Raw genomic sequence first — 20,976 nt, forward strand, 5'->3', positions numbered from 1 at the left:
TCAGTTCTGAAACTGGGCCTTTACAATTTTTTAATCTGACGTATTTATTGGAGGAAATAATATTCCACTTTTCACCATAAAATGTTTTTCTTGTAACAAATTGAATAAGATTGAGAGTGATTGAGAGTAAAAATTTGGTAAAAATACACAAATCCATAAAATTATACAAAGTAGAAAGTTTTTTTTGTTTTAATTTCTTAACGAAATCTTTAATACAAATGTCAAAATCATATGTGTTGTGTGGCCGGCATCATCGCACGTTGTTGTTGTTATTCTTTGAATTCTTTCTTGTAAATTAACATAACTGACTTCTATTTCGTTTCCTAAAAAGCAGTGGTTCCACAATGCCAGGCCCCGAACTGCTGTCCACTCAAGGCCTCCGACAAGACGGCCGCAGGCCTAACGAACTGCGAAGAATACACTGTAAACTCGGTGTATTTACTCAACCAGATGGAAGTGCTTACCTGGAGCAAGGAAACACGAAGGTCTTGGCTGCTGTCTATGGGCCGCATCAGGTAACAAACACAACTAACTATTTAAGCCAACAACGATTATCCTTTATTCAATATAACCTAACTTGTGTAAAATTCAGTATTTATACTTCAACAAACATTCATGCTGCTCTCTGTAACTTTTCAGGCACAAAAATCAAAAGCATCAACCGAAGGTGTAGTCGTGAATTGCCAATACAGTATGGCTACATTTTCTACAGGTAAGGATTTAACTTTTTTACCATTAAAAATGCCACATAGAAGTAAACAGGAGAGTGCTAAGCTGTAGCAAAACCGAATGCCATTCTCTGTGGCATAATCGTAAATTATGGGATACAGCAAGTGAGGCAGGGAGACAAATTACAGCAGGTTAAGAAATAACACAAACATTTTTCAATCTATCTGAATCTAAAATTCTCTTGATGTCGCCCATACTATCCCGTGTGGATCTGCCCCTTTTTTTATATACTGGGGCAATATGAGGCCCACATGCTGACTATTGAAATTTTTTATTGATTGATATTTCCAGGTGAAAGAAAGAACCGTCCCCGCGGTGACCGCAAGTCCCAGGAGATGTCACTTCACTTACGGCAAGCTCTCACCGCAGCCATCAAGACTGAACTGTACCCACGCTCACAGATAGATGTTTATGTGGAAGTTTTACAAGTATGTAGCAATTTCATTTTTGGGGAATTATAGTTGCTAAATAATATTTCTAGTGTTTTTATGCATAGGTTGTTTTATTAAATTAAGTTTTCTTTCATGCATTCATCACAGGCCCAGGCAAGAGAACTTTAGATCTGACCAAAGAACTGATGACCTTGGACCAGTTATGGTTGGATAATGAAGATGAATGTTGATGACAGAGACTGTTATGGTGGTACTGGTATTCTTGAAAAAAGTCTATTGCTGATTAGCATAATGTCCATATACCCCATATACAATCAAAGCAAGACAGCAATACATTTATGGTCATTAAAGTCAAGTTCCTTTGTGTAACTCAGCACATATCCACCAATAAAATCACAACTTCTCAAACCCACAAACCCCATCCCCAGGACGACGGCAGCGCCTACTCTGTCTGCGTGAACGCGGCCACCCTAGCTCTGGTGGACGCGGGGATCCCCCTGCGAGCCTACGTGGTGTCGTGCTCGGCGTCCATGGCGTGGCGCGACGGACGTCCGGAGCCGCTGGTGGACGCGGCGCGCACGGACCAGGCGTCCGGCGGCTGTCTGCTCACCGTCGCCGCTATTACTAATACTGGTAAGGGTACTTTTAACCCAAGACGAAAAAGAGGGTGTTATAAGTTTAACGTGTATGTGTGTTTGTGTATTTGTCTGTGGTAGAGTTGCTCCCAAACGGCTTTTTTGGGTCATTGGGGATGTTACCGGGAGTGTTCTTAGACATATTTTATAAAAATCGGTTTAGCCATTGGAAAGTTATGCAACTTATTGTTTAACGGGTTAGGGTTGTTAACTTTGGTTAGGTTATTAACAGCCTGTATACATAGAAATAGAAACATCACCACCCAAAAAACACTTCCGACGACGCGACGGCCTATAGGTACTTGAGTGTTTCTCTAACCTATGTTATTTCATTTTGTTCCAGGCAGTATAGCCCTCCTGGAGATGTCCCACCGGCTACACATGGATTACTTAGACGTGGTACTCAGCAGAGCGATGCAGGGCTGCAGAGATATAGAGGTCAGTTATCATATCGCACCGCTATATCTAAAGGAGGCTAACTCAAAATATTATGATTTCGAAGTAAAACGTATCATCAAATCCTAACTAATATTATAAATGCGAAAGTAACTGTGTCTGTCTGTCTGTTACTCTTTCACGCAAAAACTACTGAACGGATTTGTATGAAATTTGGTGTACATATATGGTCTAGACCAGGGATGCACAGACTTATCAACACTAGGGGCCACTCCAACAAATTATGAACTGATGGCGGGCCGCCAGAAGTATAGGTAATTAAAGGCAATAAAGAATCGATAATAATGTAAGGAAAATATTTTCTTTATTTTTAGGCGTGGCACTGTATACCTAGTGCTTAAATACAATCTTTTTTTTATTTATTTCGCTTCTTTTCTTTCTTTTTTTTCTTATTATTTTTTTATTTCTTTACATTCGTTTGCAATTTGCAAGGCGGTTTCGATTTTTTTAACAGACTTCAAAAAAAGTAGGAGGTTCTCAATTCGTCTGTATGTACTTATGTTGTTTTTTGTCAATATAGTACTGAAAAAGTTTTTTCACATATATGTATAACCAAATAAGCTGGCACATTTTCATCAGAGCAGAGTTTATACACAACTCTTTGTACGTATTTTTATCAATGCAGCGGTAAAAGTTCAGCTATTTTCTTTTGTTGAATTAGTTGCGTAAATTTTGGTCGTTTAAAATGTCAAAAAAAAAAAACAACAAAACAACAACTCACACCTTGTACTAATGTACTCCCTTGCGGGGTAGGCAGAGGTGCATTGCTGCACCCACTTTTCGCCAGTGTTATGTTAGTCCCAATGTAATAGGGGCGGGCCTATTGCCATTTTACTGGCACATCCTAGACCCGAGAACAAATATCTGTGTTTAAACAAATATCTGCCCCAGCCGGAAATCGAACCCGGGACCTTCGGCTCAGTAGTCAGGGTCCAAAAAAAAAATACGCCATTCGGTCGTTTTGAATTTCGAAATTAAGAAATCGTTCCAGTGTCAATCCACGACTTTAGGCACCTTATTTCTGTACAGGTAATACAATAAATCCCTATATTCGCTTTCGAAGTCATCAAGGAATTGTTTGAATTGCCTGTGATTGAGTACTTTTCAAACATATTTTTTATGACCGAAGATTTTTTTTGAATTAAATATTTTTCGAATGTACAAGAGTATTATTTTTGCTGTCGGCGGGCCACCAGTATCCGACCGGCGGGCTGCATGCGGCCCGCGGGCCGCGGTCTGTGCATCGCTGGTCTAGACCTTGAGAAAGAGCATAGTCTACATTTTATCCCGGAATTCCCACGGAAAACTTTTAAAGGCGAAGCGAAGCTCGCGGAAACTGCTAGTACCTTATATTATTATCTCCTACATATCTCTGTCTCCTGCCCATCAAAACAGAACATAAAAAATTATACATACCTACATTAGATTCAAGGGACTGCATAACCAGATCAATGCACCGTAACAGAGGATTGGGATATTTTGACCATTATTTGGTCAAATTACGAAGTCCCGAAATTACGAAAGCTCACTCCAGATGGAAAAAATTTAATAACATGCTAGACTATGATGAATTTACATTATTACGTAAAAGACAAAAACGCGTACAAGATGAATGCTTCAAAAAATACACAAATCACATGGAAACTGCGATTAAAAAACAACCAAAAATGTTCTGGTCGTACATTAAAGCAATGCGTGGCACGTCGAATTATCCTAAAGTACTCACATACATTGATAAAGAATACTCCGTACAAACCGAAATCTGCGAAGCTTTCAATTCTTTTTTCGAGAGCGTCTTTGGCATTCCCTCTTCTAACTCAATCTTAACAATAGAAAGTTTTTTTTTTTTTTTTTTTTTTAGAAATTGTTATTACTCCACAGACTTTATGTCCGTGCCTTTTGAAGAGTGGTAATTTTTATGAGATAGTTTTTAATTCTTTTATCTACTTTCTACTCGGTAAGGAAGTTTCATTTATATATAGGTATATATATTCTATCTTTTATATATATTGTTCTTTTTTTTTTTTTTTTCTTTTTCTTTTTTCCCTTTTTTTTTTTCCACTGCTGGGGGAAAATCCACATGGACACCTGGGAAGAGGACCCAGGTAGTGTCGGGCGTTAACCGACTAAAAACCCCCAGCCGTGTATCTCATTATACAAGATTTTTTTTTTTTTTTTTTCTTTTTTTTTTCCTTTTTTTTTAAATTAATGGTTTTCAGAGTCACACTTACATTAGTAATGGCAACAAACTTAACAAGGACAGGGCCAATGCCAGCTGTCTTCGGAGAACTTAGTAGACACCTGGCAATGGCTCGGCCCCTCAGTCGTTATAGGTCATGTTTTGCCTGATGTTAGTGTGTGACTCTGTTCTTAAAGATAACTTATTTTAATTGTTAGTTATGATATAATAATCAATAGGTTAGTTATATAAATTATTTTCCCAATTTGACCTATATTTTGCGCTCTTAACCAAAATTATATTTTATGATTTATTCCGCCCCGTTTTGCCTTCTTAACATTTCCCCAGAAAGTGCAATGACCTCTTCGTCTCTATTCTTAACTGCCATTTTTAGATTGTACTCGAGGATGCGTTTCTTTGGCGCTGTTATTGCCGTTTTAGCGAGGTTGCCGATAGCGTCCTCGGTGTCATCCGCATAGTAGGTGCAGGCGGTGGTGTGCCTCGACAGCGCCACTACTGCGTGAGGTATGCTATCGTGCAACTTTATTTTATCTTTTGTTCTTATGATAATAACGGATTCGTACGTCAATCCCTGTGCTTCGTGTATGGTTAGGACGCGTGAGCCCATTCCTTCACCATACCCTTGGCTGGTCAAGGTCTCTTTTTCTTCCTGTGTATGCACCAGGAACAGAGTGTTGGTTTGGGATTTGGGAATTACTGCGTCTGTTAACCTTTTCAGCTGCAGGGATTGGATGCGCGCTGTGGCTGCGTATATGCCTGAGTATACTTCCTTTAGGGCGTATGCAACATCCATGGGGTTTCTGTATGAGCACAACAGCTCCTGGGTGATGTTTGCTACCAGTGTTGGGCGATTGTACCTAAGCTCGAATAGGTTCTCTCTGTCGATATATGGTAGCTGATTGATGTCTCCGATCAGAGCAATATCACAGGCACGAGACAGGTGGGCGGCCATTACGATTGCCCCGAAATGGTTCATCAGGGCTTCGTCAATTATCAGGCGTTGGCAACCGACATGTTCTCTAAAGCCGTTTACCAGGACTGATGCCATCGTACGCACCCTAGTTTTGACCATGTCACCAATACGATGCGCTAGCCTGTTTCTTATGTCGATGGCCGCCTCAGTTGTTGTTGTGATAATGGTGTCTTTGCTCACATCGAAGTTATTTATCACCCAGGTTGTCTTCCCACATCCAGGTACCCCGTTCACCCAAGTGATAGTGGGCATCGTCCAGTGATTCCAGTTGGCGTTGATGGTTTCCACTTTTGCTAGGATTTTATCCTCTAGCATAATCCTGGTGCACTGGGCGACGACCACTATTTGGTTGTTGTGTGGCACAGTAAATTTTGAGGAGTTGCATTCCCAGGGTACAAATCCGCTTTCCTCGCTGTAAGCCGCCATATACGCTCCAGTCATTTTGCCTCTGAGGACTTGGCAACTACTGTTATCGTATATGCAGGCTTCGGCCTCCTCGAGTAGAATTTTTAGCCGGCCTTCGTTTTCTTGCCTGTAGGTCTGCATGATGGTTTTGCACGACAAGAGGTTTACCTGCTTTGTGGCGGTTGTTATTGCCAAAAAAAAACAATAGAAAGTTCAGAACCATGTGATTCGATTTCACAACTGATAATTACACCTTCAACAGTAGAGAGACACCTTAGAGCCCTGGACATAAATAAAGGAGCTGGCAGTGACGGTCTCCCACCGATATTTTGGAAACAATGTGCCAAATCACTCGCAAAACCACTAGCTATTATCTTTAACAGATCGATAAACGATGGTTCGTTTCCCCAAATATGGAAAGAGGCCCACATTGTACCAATCCATAAAAAGGGTTCCAGAGCTAAAGTTGAGAATTATAGAGGAATATCAATTCTTAATACAGTCGCAAAAGTCTTCGAAAAGATTGTATACAATTCTGTATTCCCAGTAATATCTAAAAGTATACCCGAACAACAACATGGGTTCATGCGTAAACGATCCACCATCACCAATCTAGCATGTTTTAATAACTTCGTCTTGAATAACATTGATCACGGAGGCCAAGTCGATGTCATTTATACAGATTTCGAAAAAGCGTTCGACCGTGTAGACCATGTCATCCTTATTCAGAAACTGCAAGCCCTTGGAATACACGGTGATCTGTTAAGGTGGATTAAATCTTATCTCACAAAACGCTCTCAAGCTGTTGTTATTGGCGGCTTCAGATCCAACTTCGTGAATATTACCACAGGAGTTCCTCAAGGATCTCACTTGGGACCCTTATTTTATAACGCGTATCTTTTTGACATTAGCAAGGCCTTTAATCATTCAAACCACCTGATGTACGCTGATGACAAAAATATATATTGTAAGATTCGGTGCCAACAAGACCACGTAAACATTCAGGCCGATCTAGACTCCTTGTACAACTACTACAGTAAAAACAACATAACGGTAAATATTAGTAAATGCATGTGTATAAGTTTTACCCGCAAACCAAACCCCCACATTTACAATTACAATATGAACGGAGTTATTATTGAAAGAGTTAATTCAGTAAAGGATCTGGGAGTCATACTTGACTCAAAATTCCAACTTACCGAGCATGTAGACTACATTACTGCAAAAGCACTTAAAGCTCTTGGTTTCGTCATAAGGTCGTGCAAGCCCTTTAATAAGGTAAGCCGAAACGCATCTCGGTCATTCTACCAGACCTGGAGGACGAAGACTCAGAAGTTGAAGGAACTAACCAAGGTACTCAAGAAAGGCTGTTGCACGAGATAAAAAAAGAGGTTCGTGAAATGCGGCAAACGGTCCGCGAAATCATACGCGATGAGTTACAGAGTACCCTCAAATTTTACTCCGATAAAATAGATGACTTTGAAGATAAAATGAAAGACTATGACTGTCGAGTAAAACTAATGGAAAATCAGTGCAAGAACGCAAACAATAAAATTGCAAACTTAGAACTCAAGAACGAGGTCCTGCAGCAAAAAATTAATAAAATGGAGCAAGCCCAATTCTGTAACGACATCGAGATCTGTGGCGTCACCGAGGACGAAAAAGACGTTAAGAAATTAGCTTCGCTTGTGAGCAAGATAATCCAGCAAAAAGAAGAGGACATTGTAAAAGTGTACAGGAAGAAAAAACCCATCAAGCCCGGCGTAGCACAAGGAGCCCGTGCCATGGCAGATGCGCCTATCGTCGTGACCCTGCGTGAGGGGCGCCGCGACTCATGGCTAGCCGCCGCGAGGAGTACCAGCATCAGCGCCAGGGACCTCGGGGTCAGTGGCGACTCTAAGGTCTTCGTGCGTGCAGCATTGAGCCCTACTACGGCGTACCTGCTATGGAGAGGAAAAACAGACCTGAAGGAGAAATCACTATGTAAATATGTGTGGTGCAAAGATGGCTTGGTAATGGTACGTAAAAATGACGGGGATAAAAAAGTGTACTATGTGCGATCAGCCAACGACATCGAAACGATCAAGAAGGAGCTGCTAAAATGAGGTATGTAAACTTACATTAAAGTTTACTCCACTTCTCTTAACTGCGACAATATTTGTTTTATATTGTCATTACAAAATATACATCTTTAATGAATAATTATGAAACAGAAGTATATGAATCAACCCACTCCACTTGGAGCGAATATACCCATGATATAAATCCTCGACAAAATAAACTACTACTTTTACATGTCAATATAAGATCACTGATAAAAAACCATTCCCAACTAGAGTACATTATCGCCACAAGCAAGCCAACTATCCATATAATAATCGTAACTGAGTGTAATGTGAATGACCTGACAAAAACACTGTTTGGATTCAATAACTATACAATGTACACGGAGCTACGAAGCAACCGGAAAGGAGGAGGCGTTATAGTGTACGCTCATAAAAGTGTAACTTTCCTACAAATACCAGTGAATATATCTAGTTTTGAGTGCTTACTTGGTGAAGTGATAACAGCCGATGGCTATAATATGTATGTGTGTGCTATATACCGGCCCCCTAAGTTAAATATTTGCAATTTTATTAACGAACTATCAAGAGTGTTGAATAACTATCCGATAAACTCAAACTTTCTAATTGCTGGTGATATAAATATAGATATCTTGGTGTCTAGTCCGTTGGCAAGCTCTTATCAAAATACCTTATCTGAACTCGGATTCCAATCGTATATTAATCAATATACCAGAATTGAGACCACAGTAAAAGGCACATCTAAAACATGCATTGACCACATTTTCGTACGCGATACTAATGATCGAGGCGGGTACAATAACACTACCCTGCACTCAGCTGTTGTGCGAAATGCACTAGCCGACCACTTCATAACCGGTCTCGCCTATATCAGTCAAAAGCCGATTGATCAAAATATAACTATAAACAAAATAGATGATAATAAGCTGAGATTGGAGCTTGACAATATTGACTGGACACCAGTATTTGATATAAAAAACCCTAACGATATTCTAGATTTTATAGTGCATAAATTTAACAGTATATACGATCAATGTTGTATAAAGAAAACAATAAAAACTAATCAAAAATATAACTGTAACTGGATATCAGATAAACTTAAGCTAATGTGTAATAAAAAATCAAAATTGTTACAAATACATTTAAGTGATGTAACTAACAAACAAAATGAGATTATATACAAAAGATATAGAAATAGAACAAACAGATTTATTAATAAAGCAAAAAATAATTTTACAAAAAAAGAAATTTATGATAACTTTAAGAACCCAAAAAAGATGTGGGAAATTGTTAATAGACTCACAGGTAGGATTATAAAAGCTGTAGATGACATCCTATTAAAATCCTTTAGAATTAAAGCAAAAAACCTAGCAGATAAATTCTCTCAAGATTTTGAGAGAAATGTCTCCGACATTGTAATCTCGTGTAATGAGCCATTGCTTGATGAAAATTCATATATAAATACGGCAAAAGTATCACTAAGAATTAATAAAATTAATGACATCATAGTAGAAAAACTTATTAAAAAAATTAACGACAAAAAAAGTCCAGGATACGATAAGATAAGAGCCAAAGATATAAAATACATCTCCTTCAAAATTACACCAGTTATAAAACATTTAATTAATCAATGTATAAGTACTTCGACTTACCCCGACCAACTAAAAATCGGTTTAGTTAGACCAATTCACAAAAAAGGTTGTTTTACAAATACAAATCACTATAGGCCTATTACTATACTATCTTGCGTTGATAAAATTATAGAAAAATATTTTGGACAAAAAATTAATGAGTTCTTATCGAACAATGGCATCATTCATGAGAAACAATTCGGATTCCAAAGAAAGAAGAGTACCACTCAACTTCTATCTTTGTTTACTGAGGAGGTTAATAATCACTTGAATAATAAAAGACATGTACTTGCAATCATGATTGATTTCAGCAAAGCTTTTGATACACTTAACCACGAAACGCTTTATAAAAAAATGCAGCAGAATGGCATACAGGGACCAACGCTGGATTGGTTTAAAAACTATCATACAAACAGATACAATACAGTTAGTATTGCCGGTGAGCATAGTGACCTAAAACAATCCTTACGGGGCACGGCCCAAGGGTCGGTTATTGGTCCAACTGAATATTTGATTTATGTAAACGATATGTGTAAACTATTCCAGCGTGCTTCTGTTTACCAATTTGCTGACGACACATGTCTAATAGTAGGATGTCATGACCTAGAGGTTGCGCAATGTACAATGCAAAAAGAATTTGATCTGTTGTGTAAATGGGCGCACGACGTTGGTTTATCCATCAATTATGAAAAAACTAAGTTAATGCACATTCACTCATCATACCTAAAATCTAGCATTACACCAACAATCGTAGCCCACGAACATAACTGTATGCATCTTCAACAAACACCATGTGATTGTAAGCCTCTTGAAATTGTAAAACAACATACCTACCTTGGCCTAGTAATAGACGATAAATTTAATTGGGGTCCGCATGTGGACCATGTGTGTAATAGGTTAAGAGCTATATTGGCTAAGATTAAAATTCTAAAACAAAAGATACCATACAACACCTTGAGATTACTATACTTGTCCATGGCAGACTCAATAATAAACTACGGCATAACGAGTTATGGCTATACCTATAAAACATACCTAAAACGTATTTATAACATCCAAACCAGACTGTTAAAAACAATAGTACCATTAAAAATTAAATATGAACATAGAAATAATTATGAAAACTTGTTCCAATATTGTAAAGTAATGAGTGTATATGATAAAGTAAAACTTGCAATTGTATGTGATAATCAGAATAAGATACAGTCACTTAACTTAAAGAAGAGATATGGTAGCCTACGAACTCTGCCAAAAACACCCACATTTAATATACCTAATTGTAATAACGAATACGGAAGAAGAATTTGGACGTACAGCCTACCCCATATATTAAACTCACTACCTAAAACTTTAATAAATAATGTAAGAGATGCAAATCCAAAGCAAGTTCGAAGTTTACTTAAACGTTACTATATATATGACAGATATAAGAAAGAAGGGGATGTACGTGCAGATAATTCACATCCAGAATGATAATTGTACTATGTTTGTATTGATAAGGCACTTAATTATAACCACATAGTTATGTAAATGAGGGCAACCTTCCCAGGGATAAAAATCTCAAATATGTAAAGATTAAACCAGGGAATTACTAATTTATCCAATTAACCTTTTTTTATGAAATAAACAGTTCAAATTTTAAATTTTTTTTTTTTTAATGATGTCAGTGTCATCAAGACTGTATACTACGCTTACGTTCGAAGCACCCTCGAGTATGCTTGTCAAATCTGGTCTCCTAACTACATAATTCACAGAAATCGTATAGAGAAAATTCAAAGGATATTCATAAACCACATAAATTACCGACAGCGTCAATCAGCTAACTCGTATATTCACGGTTGTCGAATAAATAATGTCCCATCTCTAGAAGAACGGCGAACTTTGTTGGATATGTGCCTATTATTTGACATAGTACACGGGCGAGTAGACTGCAGCGGCCTGGTGGGCGGCGTGGCGTACCGCACCCCGCGGCGCCGCACGCGCCACACGCCTCTGCTGCACGCGCCTGCGCACCGCACCAACTACGCCAGTAATGAGATACTCACACGGCTAGCCCGCACCTACAACAAGCTTTTTACTGATATAGATATATTCTGTCCTTCTAAGTCTTCTTTTAAAAACCTTATTATAAAGGTGCTGATAGATGAAGATCAGACGCATTGATAAGGGCGCAATAGCAATATTGAGTAGCACAATCTTCCCACATTTTATCTTTTTCTTAAGTTCATAATTTAATAAATAATAAAGTGAATTATAGGTCTTCTTTTCTCTACAAATCTAGTTATTTAATTTATATACATAATTGTAATTGTATAGGTACATTCTTATTACATATTATTTAGAAACATACAACGTAATATATATACATATAATATATGTGTGTATGTGTATGTATGTGTATATATATATATATAAACATATACTTATCTTATTGGTTACCTAGTTTATTAAAATTAGTAAGTTCTGACTTTTTCCTTCTTTAAGTACCTACATATTAATGCAGTTATATTATGTGCACTCTGTTTAACATTGTATTTTTATATACACTTAAGGATACCTATTACTGGCCTTACCTTAAACACACTACTTATTGTATAATCTACTTCATAACGCTGTTGGTTATCTATAAATAAATAAATAAATAAAATAAGTCCCTAGTGTACCTATAAGCAAACTCAGTAATACCTAGTAGCCGAATTCTGGCCACAGAGCCCTATCTTAATAAGAGCAATCTCTGCGCAGGAGTGGATTAACACGAACGAGTTCTGTCCAAGTGTGTGTATGGAGCACAAGTAGATTATTTATCTATGGTACACTCGTAACCATCCGTAGAGAAGTATACATGTTGCATGCTCATAATCATAGCACAATGTGATCAATGACAGGTAACTCAATGGGAGCAGGAGGGTTTTCAACCGTGCAGTATGTATATTCCCAATAGCTGTTCCCGCGCGCTTCGCTTCGCCTTAAATAGTTTTCCCGTGGGAATTCCGGGATAAAAAGTAGCCTATGTTATTTCCCAGGGTCTAGACCGTATGTATACCAAATTTCATTCAAATCCGTTCAGTAGTTTGGCGTGAAAGAGTAACAGACAGACAGACACAGTTACTTTCGCATTTATAATATTATTAGGAATAGGAATTAGGATTATTAGGATATATGCGACTGATCCCACTTTTCCTTGTAGGTATCTTCAAAAACCCTTTTTATTAAAGAAAGTATTGCATTTTGTTTCAGGCTGTACTAAATCAGGCTGTAAGGGACCATTTAGCGGAAGGCTGGACCAAGCAAGACGTTGTAACAGTTTGAAAATAAATAGTTTATAGTCATATTTTTCTATTAATTTAACTGTGGGCTAGATTCCTACTAACCTAACTTTTAACGATTGTCATTATCGTTTATGCGCCGATAAAAGTGGACCGACAATTAACCCACTTTATGGCTAATAAAACAAACAGTTTCTACACGATATTATTTTATTACACATTGTGCAGTGGCGCATGCAAACAGTGCATGAATGCAACATAAAAGACACAGATAATATTTAAGTTAATCTGTACGTGTGACAAGAAAATATTTCAATTTATAACCTCAAAATGTCATGACATTGTCATTTTTCGTTTGGTTTCGGCTCTAACGGACGTGGATCAAGCATGTTTCTGGCAAAAATTGCGCGGTACTGAGACCGGTAAGTTATTGAATTCATATTTCCGTTGCTTTATATTTATAATAAGAGCACAAAATGCTAATTTTACACGATAACATTCCACTTTATCCATCTTTCATCAAAATGTTTTTAAAACTAAGTAGGTTCTTACCTACAACGCTATTATAACACTAGTTTTTTTAGAAGTCTAGAACCACCGTTATTTCTTATTTACCTACTCGAAGTTTCCGATGCGATGATAGTAGTTGTTTTAAAGGTCATTGCCGCAAGGAACAGGTTTTAGCTCAGACAAATTAAAATACAACTCTCATAAATCGGTGTTTTTAAAAACTTTATCATTAGTAACTTTATGATTAGTTAGTACTTACCTCACCTGTGCCATCGCATTTAAAATACATAATGTATTAGATAATTATATCCCTTTGACTTTACCTATAACTTAACATTAATTCAAACTCAAACTCAAATTTTTTTATTTATCGTACAAATATAAAATTTTCTGATGAACGTCAATTTTTACAAATTACTCTCCGTTTGGATAAGGGGGGGCTCTTTCTGTCTAAGGAGAAGAACGAAGGCAAGAAACTCCTGAGCCATCTTTTCAAAAAAAGACTTAAAACTAGTTGGTATACAATACATATGAGTAGATGAATATCAAACTGCCATATGTCACGTCCACGCAAAATTTGGGAAATGGAGGTTTTGGTTTTCTCTATTATTCAATGGTCATAGAACTTGCCCCGTGATTTAATCAGTTGACTTGTGACCTTAAGAATGTATTTTAATAAACAAATCCATTATAACACTCATAGAAAGGCGTAAAAATTAATAAACAGTTTGGACTTATAGCAGTTTGATATGCCCATACAAGACTTATGCTGTTTTGATATGAGTCATAAGGACGTATAGTTGTTTGAAAAGCAGTAAGACTAATATAGTCTATATTCTATTAAATACAATGAAGTTAATCAACCAAAATTTATCGGTAGAAAAGTACCTACCTACCGTATTATATTCTACCCGATACAGCCCTGTGTTTACTACGAAAATGCTTTGTGATTGACACGTGGGTTGGAAAAAAAGGGGTTTTAAACTTACTTCGCCATAGTTTTCTGTCGTTTTTTTTTGCTACACTCTTCAATCTGTTCCTTTTCCGAGCTTTATCAGGGTCCACAATCACAATTTCCTCAACATTTTCATTCATATTCGTTATAAAACACTGGGAGCACACACCACAGCCTCGAAATTCTCACCAAGACTGACGCCATGTTGAAAAAAATACGCTCTGTGATTGGCCGGAATGGACTTGTGAAAATTTGTAATGCGAAACGGTTAGACTTAAAAGGATTTGAAAAAAACTTACTTTTTTAACGGCTTTTTTCTCATGGATGCCTTGCACTTATTGGAACTTGAAGGGCATAGGCAAACTGACATTTTAACGGAGAACACGACCAAATCAAAAAGTCAATTTTTCGGGTAGGTGGACATATGGCAGTTTGATATTCATCCACTCATATAAGCTTAATAATTATTATTATAATAATATGAGCAGAGCTAACTACTTATCACAGCCATGCATTAACGTCCTCTAAGTAATCATCAATTTTATAATAAGCTTTTTTACTGAGTTTCTCTTTAATGTAACACTTAAACTTATTCTCTGGCATTTGAGCAACTTCTGCTGGAAGCTTATTATAAAATCTAATACAGTACCCTAAAAACGATTTATTAACTTTCGCCAGACGCATCGCTGGAAAAGCCAGCTTATGCTTGTTCCTAGTATTAATGTCATGATTACTGCCAATTGTATCAAAAGTTGAAATATTCTTTCGTACATACATTAAATTGGAAAAAATGAACTGACATGGAACTGTAAGGATGTTAATTTCTTTAAATAGTTCTCTCAATGAATCCCTGGAACCAAGTTTGTATATAGAGCGGATGGCTCTTTTCTGTAATACAAATATAGTTTCAATATCAGCTGCTCTACCCCAAAGCAAAATGCCATACGATAATAAGCTGTGGAAATAACTAAAGTAAACTAATCTGGCGGTTTCAACGTCGGTCAGCTGTCTAATTTTCCGTACAGCAAAAGCTGCGGAGCTCAACCTTCCAGACAATTTTCCAATGTGAGGTCCCCACTGTAACTTTGAATCTATAGTCATCCCAAGAAAGACAGTATCATTAACTAGGTCCAATTTATTCCCATCTAGAATAATGTTAGTATCGCATTGTCTAACATTCGGCAGTGTAAATTTAATACATTTCGTTTTCTTAGAATTCAATAGAAGATTATTAACGGTAAACCAATCGTGTATGTCCGATAGAATTGAATTAATTTCATTAAAATTATTTTCTCTTCTTTTAACTTTAAAAAGCAAAGAAGTATCGTCAGCAAATAAAACTATATTAGTCAATTTTTCAACCATAAAAGGCAAGTCATTAATATAAATGAGGAATAAAAATGGTCCTAGAATAGATCCTTGAGGGACGCCTATTTTTACATGAGCCCCCTGTGATTTTGTATTGTTAATATCGACCCTTTGTTGTCTCTTGTCTAAATATGAAGATATCAAATCTAAAGCCTTTCCTCCTATTCCATAGTATCTAAGTTTCGAAATTAAAGTCTGATGGTCTACACAATCAAACGCCTTCGACAGATCACAGAAGACTCCAATAGCATCGTGATGGTCTTCCCAGGCGTCAAATATGTGCTTAATCAACGCAGTACCGGCATCGGCTGTTGATTTGCCTTTTGTAAAACCATACTGCTGGCTATGAAACAATCGAGCATCATTGAAATGCAAAAGCATCTGACTGAGTATGACCCTCTCAAATATTTTACTCAAAACTGGAAGAACCGAGACAGGCCTGAAATTTGCAGGGTCCTCCATATCCCCACTTTTGAACAGAGGTATAATTTTACTAAATTTCATAAGATCTGGGAACACACCTTCAGCGATACATTTATTAAAGATGTTAGCCAAAATTGGGGCGATTTTATTAATAATAGAAAGAACAAATTTAACTGACATTCCCCACAAGTCTTCAGTTTTCTTCATATTTAATGACTTAAATGTTTTTATAATAGTTAATGTATTAATATATCTGAACTTAAATTCCTTATCGGTTGAAGGTGCGTTCTCCTTCGTCAGGGTTTCAGCTGCTGCAGCCGAAGAATCTAGGTTACACGTAGTCTCTAAAGGAATGTTCGTAAAAAACTCTTCAAAGACCCTCGCCACCGCATCATTCGATGTTATAATGTCATTGCCTACCTTCAAAGATAAATTTGTCTCGCGTGTTCGATTCTTCCCCGTTTCGTTATTAATAATAGTCCAAACGGCCTTAGATTTGTTAGCAGAGTCTTTAATCTTGTTATTAATAAAAATTGTCTTCGCACAGTGACAGACACATTTATACATCTTGCTATATTTCTTCACATAAGATTGAAAGTCAGGTCGGAGTATGAATGTTTTCATCTCATACAGATCATATAATGTCGCCCTGCTTTTGCGAATACCCTCTGTAGCCCAGTCACAAAATTTAATTTTATTGTCAATCAAAACTTCCTTCGTTTCAAAATTACTCTCAAACTCATCAGCTATTATCTTAAACAAGTTACTATACATCTCATTAGAATTGCAATCTAATTTAACATTCGGAAGTTTTTCGTCTAGTTTCTTCAAGTAATTGTCAATTTTCTTTGTAGTAATCGGTCTGCATCTCACCTTAGTTTTATTTGTCTTGTCAGTGTTTACTAAGGTAATGGTCTGCCCACTGTGGTCTGACCTCAGACAATTAATCACACTACTGTCTTTAAACTCACAGTTACAGAATATGTTATCTAGACAAGTGGCTGACGTGGGTGTAATTCTAGTTGGTTCCAGAAAAACATTAAAAAGATTAAATGATTTAAAAAGTAACAACAATTTCGACCTATTAGGAGAGTCACCTAATAGGTCAACATTAAAGTCACCACACACTATTACTTCCTTTTTACTATTGGAAGCTAACCTTAGAACATCCTCCATGACAGTCTCAAAGGTAATAAAATCACCAGTAGGCGGCCTGTAGGTACATACTATTATATACTTATTAAGCTCTGCACATGAAATTTCTATATGGTGTTTAACAGAGAATTCAAGAGATAGGACTCTACATATTACCTATAGGACCGAACAAACCTTCCAATAAACTACGTTTGCAAACATTACACATACTTATGTAAAGTATACACCTATTTACCAGCCTTCTTTGTTTCAGAATCGTGCAACGAGCGTCTCGTGCTACTTATTTAACCATATTTGATAACAATGGCATTAAGAACAAATGAATTGAAACACATTTTGAAAGGTGTTCAAGAAATCAGTAAAGAAGTTGATCATTACTTTATTATTTACTCGTCCGGGGAAAAGGCCAAAATCAATATACTGAACAGCCATGTTTTTAAATACTACATGTCGCAAAATGGAGAGTTTCTGGAATACCCTGAGCCCCTGGATCCCAGTCATGAAGCCAAAATCATTAAAAAGACATTAACCGAATACGATCCCGTCATTTTCGAGAGATCTACTTTGAAAGATAGCGAAGAGGAGTACATTATTAATACAGATAAAATAGAAATACGTATTCACAAATGCAATGCAACAATAACCGTCAAAGATAAGAGGACAAACAAACTCGTCATCCAGGAAACAAAAGCTATCTGTTATGAAAATGGTGTTGCAACGCAGACTTTGTTACAAAGCCACGATGAGTATTACTTTGGAGGCGGTATGCAAAATGGTCGGTTTTCGCACAAAGGAGAAGTCATTAAAATTGTAAATACGAATAACTGGACAGACGGTGGCGTAGCCTCGCCGTGTCCCTTTATGTGGTCAAGTTATGGATACGGAATCCTTAGAAACACGTGGCAAATTGGGATTTACGACTTCAGAGAGAAAGAATCGTGCCAACTGATGCACAAAGAAGAAAGTTTGGATGCCTACTTCTTCGTTAACTCTCAGCCTAAAGACATTTTGAACGATTATTATGAACTCACCGGTAGGCCGTTGTTGATGCCCGAGTATGCATTTTACGAAGCACACCTCAATGCATTTAACCGCGACTTTTGGGTTAAAGTTAAAAAAAACGAACCCCGTGCGATTCTTTTCGAAGACGGAAAGTATTACAAGTGCTACCAACCACAAGACTTGGGGGGCCGTAAAGGTGTTTTAGAATCCCTGAACGGTGAGAAAAAAAACTACCAATTTTCAGCTCGAGCCATGATTGACCGATATAAACGGCACGATATGCCTCTGGGGTGGTTTGTCCCTAATGATGGTTACGGATCAGGGTACGGCCAAACCGATTCACTGCAAGGTGATATAGATAACTTGAAAAGCTTTGCAGAATATGCTAGAGGACAAGGAGTCGAAGTAGGATTGTGGACAGAGTCCAACCTTCACCCAGTGGACCCTGACCATCCAGTGAAAGGCGACAGAGATCTTGACAAGGAAGTGGGAGAGGCAGGAGTAGTGGCGCTTAAGGCTGATGTAGCTTGGATCGGCAGTGGTTACTCCTTTGGATTGAGTGCTATAGAAAATGCAGCAGAGACATTTTCCAAAGTGACAAAACACGCAGTTCGACCTATGGTTATAATGGTCGATGGGTGGGCGGGGACGCAGAGATGTGCCGGCATCTGGAGCGGGGATCAAAGTGGAGGCGAATGGGAATACATCCGCTTTCATATACCCACGTACATTGGCACAGGATTGTCGGGACAACCTGTTGTTGGCTCTGACATGGACGGAATATACGCTGGGAAATATAAAACAGTGAATGTTCGCGACTATCAATGGAAGACATTTACTCCATTACAATTGAACATGGACGGTTGGGGCGACATTCAGAAAACGCCATTTTCTTTTGACGTCGAAGCGACGAACATAAACCGGGCCTATTTAAAACTGAAGACTATGTTTATGCCCTACAACTATTCTGTAGCACATGCATCGATTCGTGGTTTGCCGATGTTGAGAGCGATGTTTTTAGAGTATCCGGAAGAAAATCTGGCTTATACTAAAGATTCTCAGTACCAGTTTATGTGGGGTCCTAGTGTGCTGGTAGCTCCAGTGTACAATGGAGATGAAGATATCAATGGTGAGTCCATTCGCAGCGGAATATTTTTGCCAGATGACACCCAAATCTGGATAGACTTTCTTACAGGGGAAAAATATCGAGGTGGCAGGGTTCTAAATGAGATCACAGTTCCATTGTGGAAACTCCCGGTATTTATAAAAGACGGTGCGATATTACCGATGACACTGCCACATAATAATCCCTATGAAATGAAAAGGGATCAAAGGATTTTTCAAATATACCCTAACGGAGAAACTGTGTTTAATGTTTGTGAAGATGACGGTATATCAACCGAATATTTGGATGGTGCGGTAGCAGTAACTAACGTTTCAGTGAAAGGTCCTTCATCAAATCGTGCTGGTGACTTATTAATAACAATAGGCAAGACTGAAGGATGCCATAAAAAACATGTAGCCACAAAAGCTACTGAACTTAGAATCATGGCATCTAATATTGGAAACATTAAAGTTGCTTTAAATGGAGAAGACATAAAGATGGTTTCAGCTAATACTAAGGCTGAATACGATGAAAATGTGGACGTTTATTACCTGGACGAAGCATTTATGGTCAACCCGTATCTTACCGCTAAGTTGACTAATAAAAATCTAAGCCAAAAGTTTTTATGCATCAAAATACGCAGTGTTGATGTTACCAAAACTACTATGCAAATTAAAGTGAATGATTTTGCCAATATAGGCGAGGTATTTGCGAGCAACACAGTACTGAATGAAAATATTGAAATACCGAAAAATTTGGCGGTTGTGTATGTAACATCAACATCAGTCATGCTAACTTGGGAAGCTGTAGAAAATGTAGTCTTCTACGAAATAGAAAGAGATGGCGTGATATTCAGCCACATAAAACAACATATCGGAACATTATTTGACGGATTCAAAGGTGAGACGGATCACTGTTTCAAAATTCGGTCACTGACGGACCAAGGCGTATCAGAATGGAGTTCTTACGTCATCGGCACTACCTCAGAAGACCCTCTTAGCTACACAATACAAGACATTAAAGTGACTTGCAACTTGCCATGCCAATCTGGTGAATCCATTGAGAAACTGACTGATGGTGATTGCAAGACACTGTGGCATACCGACTGGGGTGAGCAGGGTAAATTCAATCCTAATAAAGATGAGGCCATCATTTTGAATTTCGATTTAAATGCCGTCTATGCAATAGAGAAGGTAGAATACCATCCAAGGGATAACGCTGGTAATGGAAATTTCGAAGAAATAGAGTATAGAACTTCAGAGAATGGGGCGGATTGGAGTGAAGTATCGGGAGTGGTTGAGTGGACATGTGATGCTTCCGTTAAAACTATAGTGCTATGTGGAAGAAGGTTTCGGTATATGGAGCTGAGGGTACTAAAAAGTGTTGGTAACTTTGGATCTGGAAAGCAAATGTATTTCTTTAGGTCGAAGTGATTTAACGTATTATAATGTACAGAGTATAATTAATTAAGTAAATAAATATAAGATAGATGTAATATACAGTGTGTTGCAATTGTGATATACCTACTAATGTTCAAAACTCGTAGAACAAAAGTTATTCAGAATGTCCCTCTGAGTCATCCATCCCATTTCGGCTTATTATACCAATTTTGCAACATCCTGTAAATCTAAATTATGAATATCAATTATTAATAACAAATATACATAATTATGATCATTTTTTAAAG

The 20,976-nt window shown here is 37.6% G+C and overlaps 2 protein-coding genes across 2 annotated transcripts; both read left to right on the forward strand.

The window, feature by feature from the left end:
* Positions 1-223: 223 nt before the first annotated feature.
* On the forward strand, positions 224-12,834 carry LOC105384830 (exosome complex component RRP41). Its single transcript, XM_038111253.2, has 6 exons — positions 224-515; positions 640-712; positions 1,021-1,157; positions 1,550-1,754; positions 2,100-2,194; positions 12,743-12,834. The coding sequence occupies exons 1-6, from the start codon at positions 345-347 to the stop codon at positions 12,812-12,814; spliced, it is 753 nt and encodes a 250-aa protein (XP_037967181.1). The 5' UTR covers positions 224-344; the 3' UTR covers positions 12,815-12,834.
* A 129-nt stretch (positions 12,835-12,963) lies between these two features.
* On the forward strand, positions 12,964-20,974 carry LOC105384829 (alpha-glucosidase 2). The gene is made up of 2 exons (XM_011555114.3): positions 12,964-13,193; positions 17,436-20,974. The coding sequence occupies exon 2, from the start codon at positions 17,486-17,488 to the stop codon at positions 20,720-20,722; it is 3,237 nt and encodes a 1,078-aa protein (XP_011553416.3). The 5' UTR covers positions 12,964-13,193; positions 17,436-17,485; the 3' UTR covers positions 20,723-20,974.
* Positions 20,975-20,976: the final 2 nt, after the last annotated feature.

The sequence above is a fragment of the Plutella xylostella genome, chromosome 28, assembly GCF_932276165.1.
Source record: "Plutella xylostella chromosome 28, ilPluXylo3.1, whole genome shotgun sequence".
Lineage (NCBI taxonomy): Eukaryota > Metazoa > Arthropoda > Insecta > Lepidoptera > Plutellidae > Plutella > Plutella xylostella.

Excerpts from the sequence above, each read along its gene's own strand:
- LOC105384830 (XM_038111253.2), top strand. The coding sequence starts at position 345 with ATGCCAGGCCCCGAACTGCTGTCCACTCAAGGCCTCCGACAAGACGGC. Across the intron at positions 713-1,020 it reads TATGGCTACATTTTCTACAG|GTGAAAGAAAGAACCGTCCC; the intron begins GTAAGGATTTAA and ends TGATATTTCCAG. Across the intron at positions 2,195-12,742 it reads AGGGCTGCAGAGATATAGAG|GCTGTACTAAATCAGGCTGT; the intron begins GTCAGTTATCAT and ends ATTTTGTTTCAG.
- LOC105384829 (XM_011555114.3), top strand. The coding sequence starts at position 17,486 with ATGGCATTAAGAACAAATGAATTGAAACACATTTTGAAAGGTGTTCAA.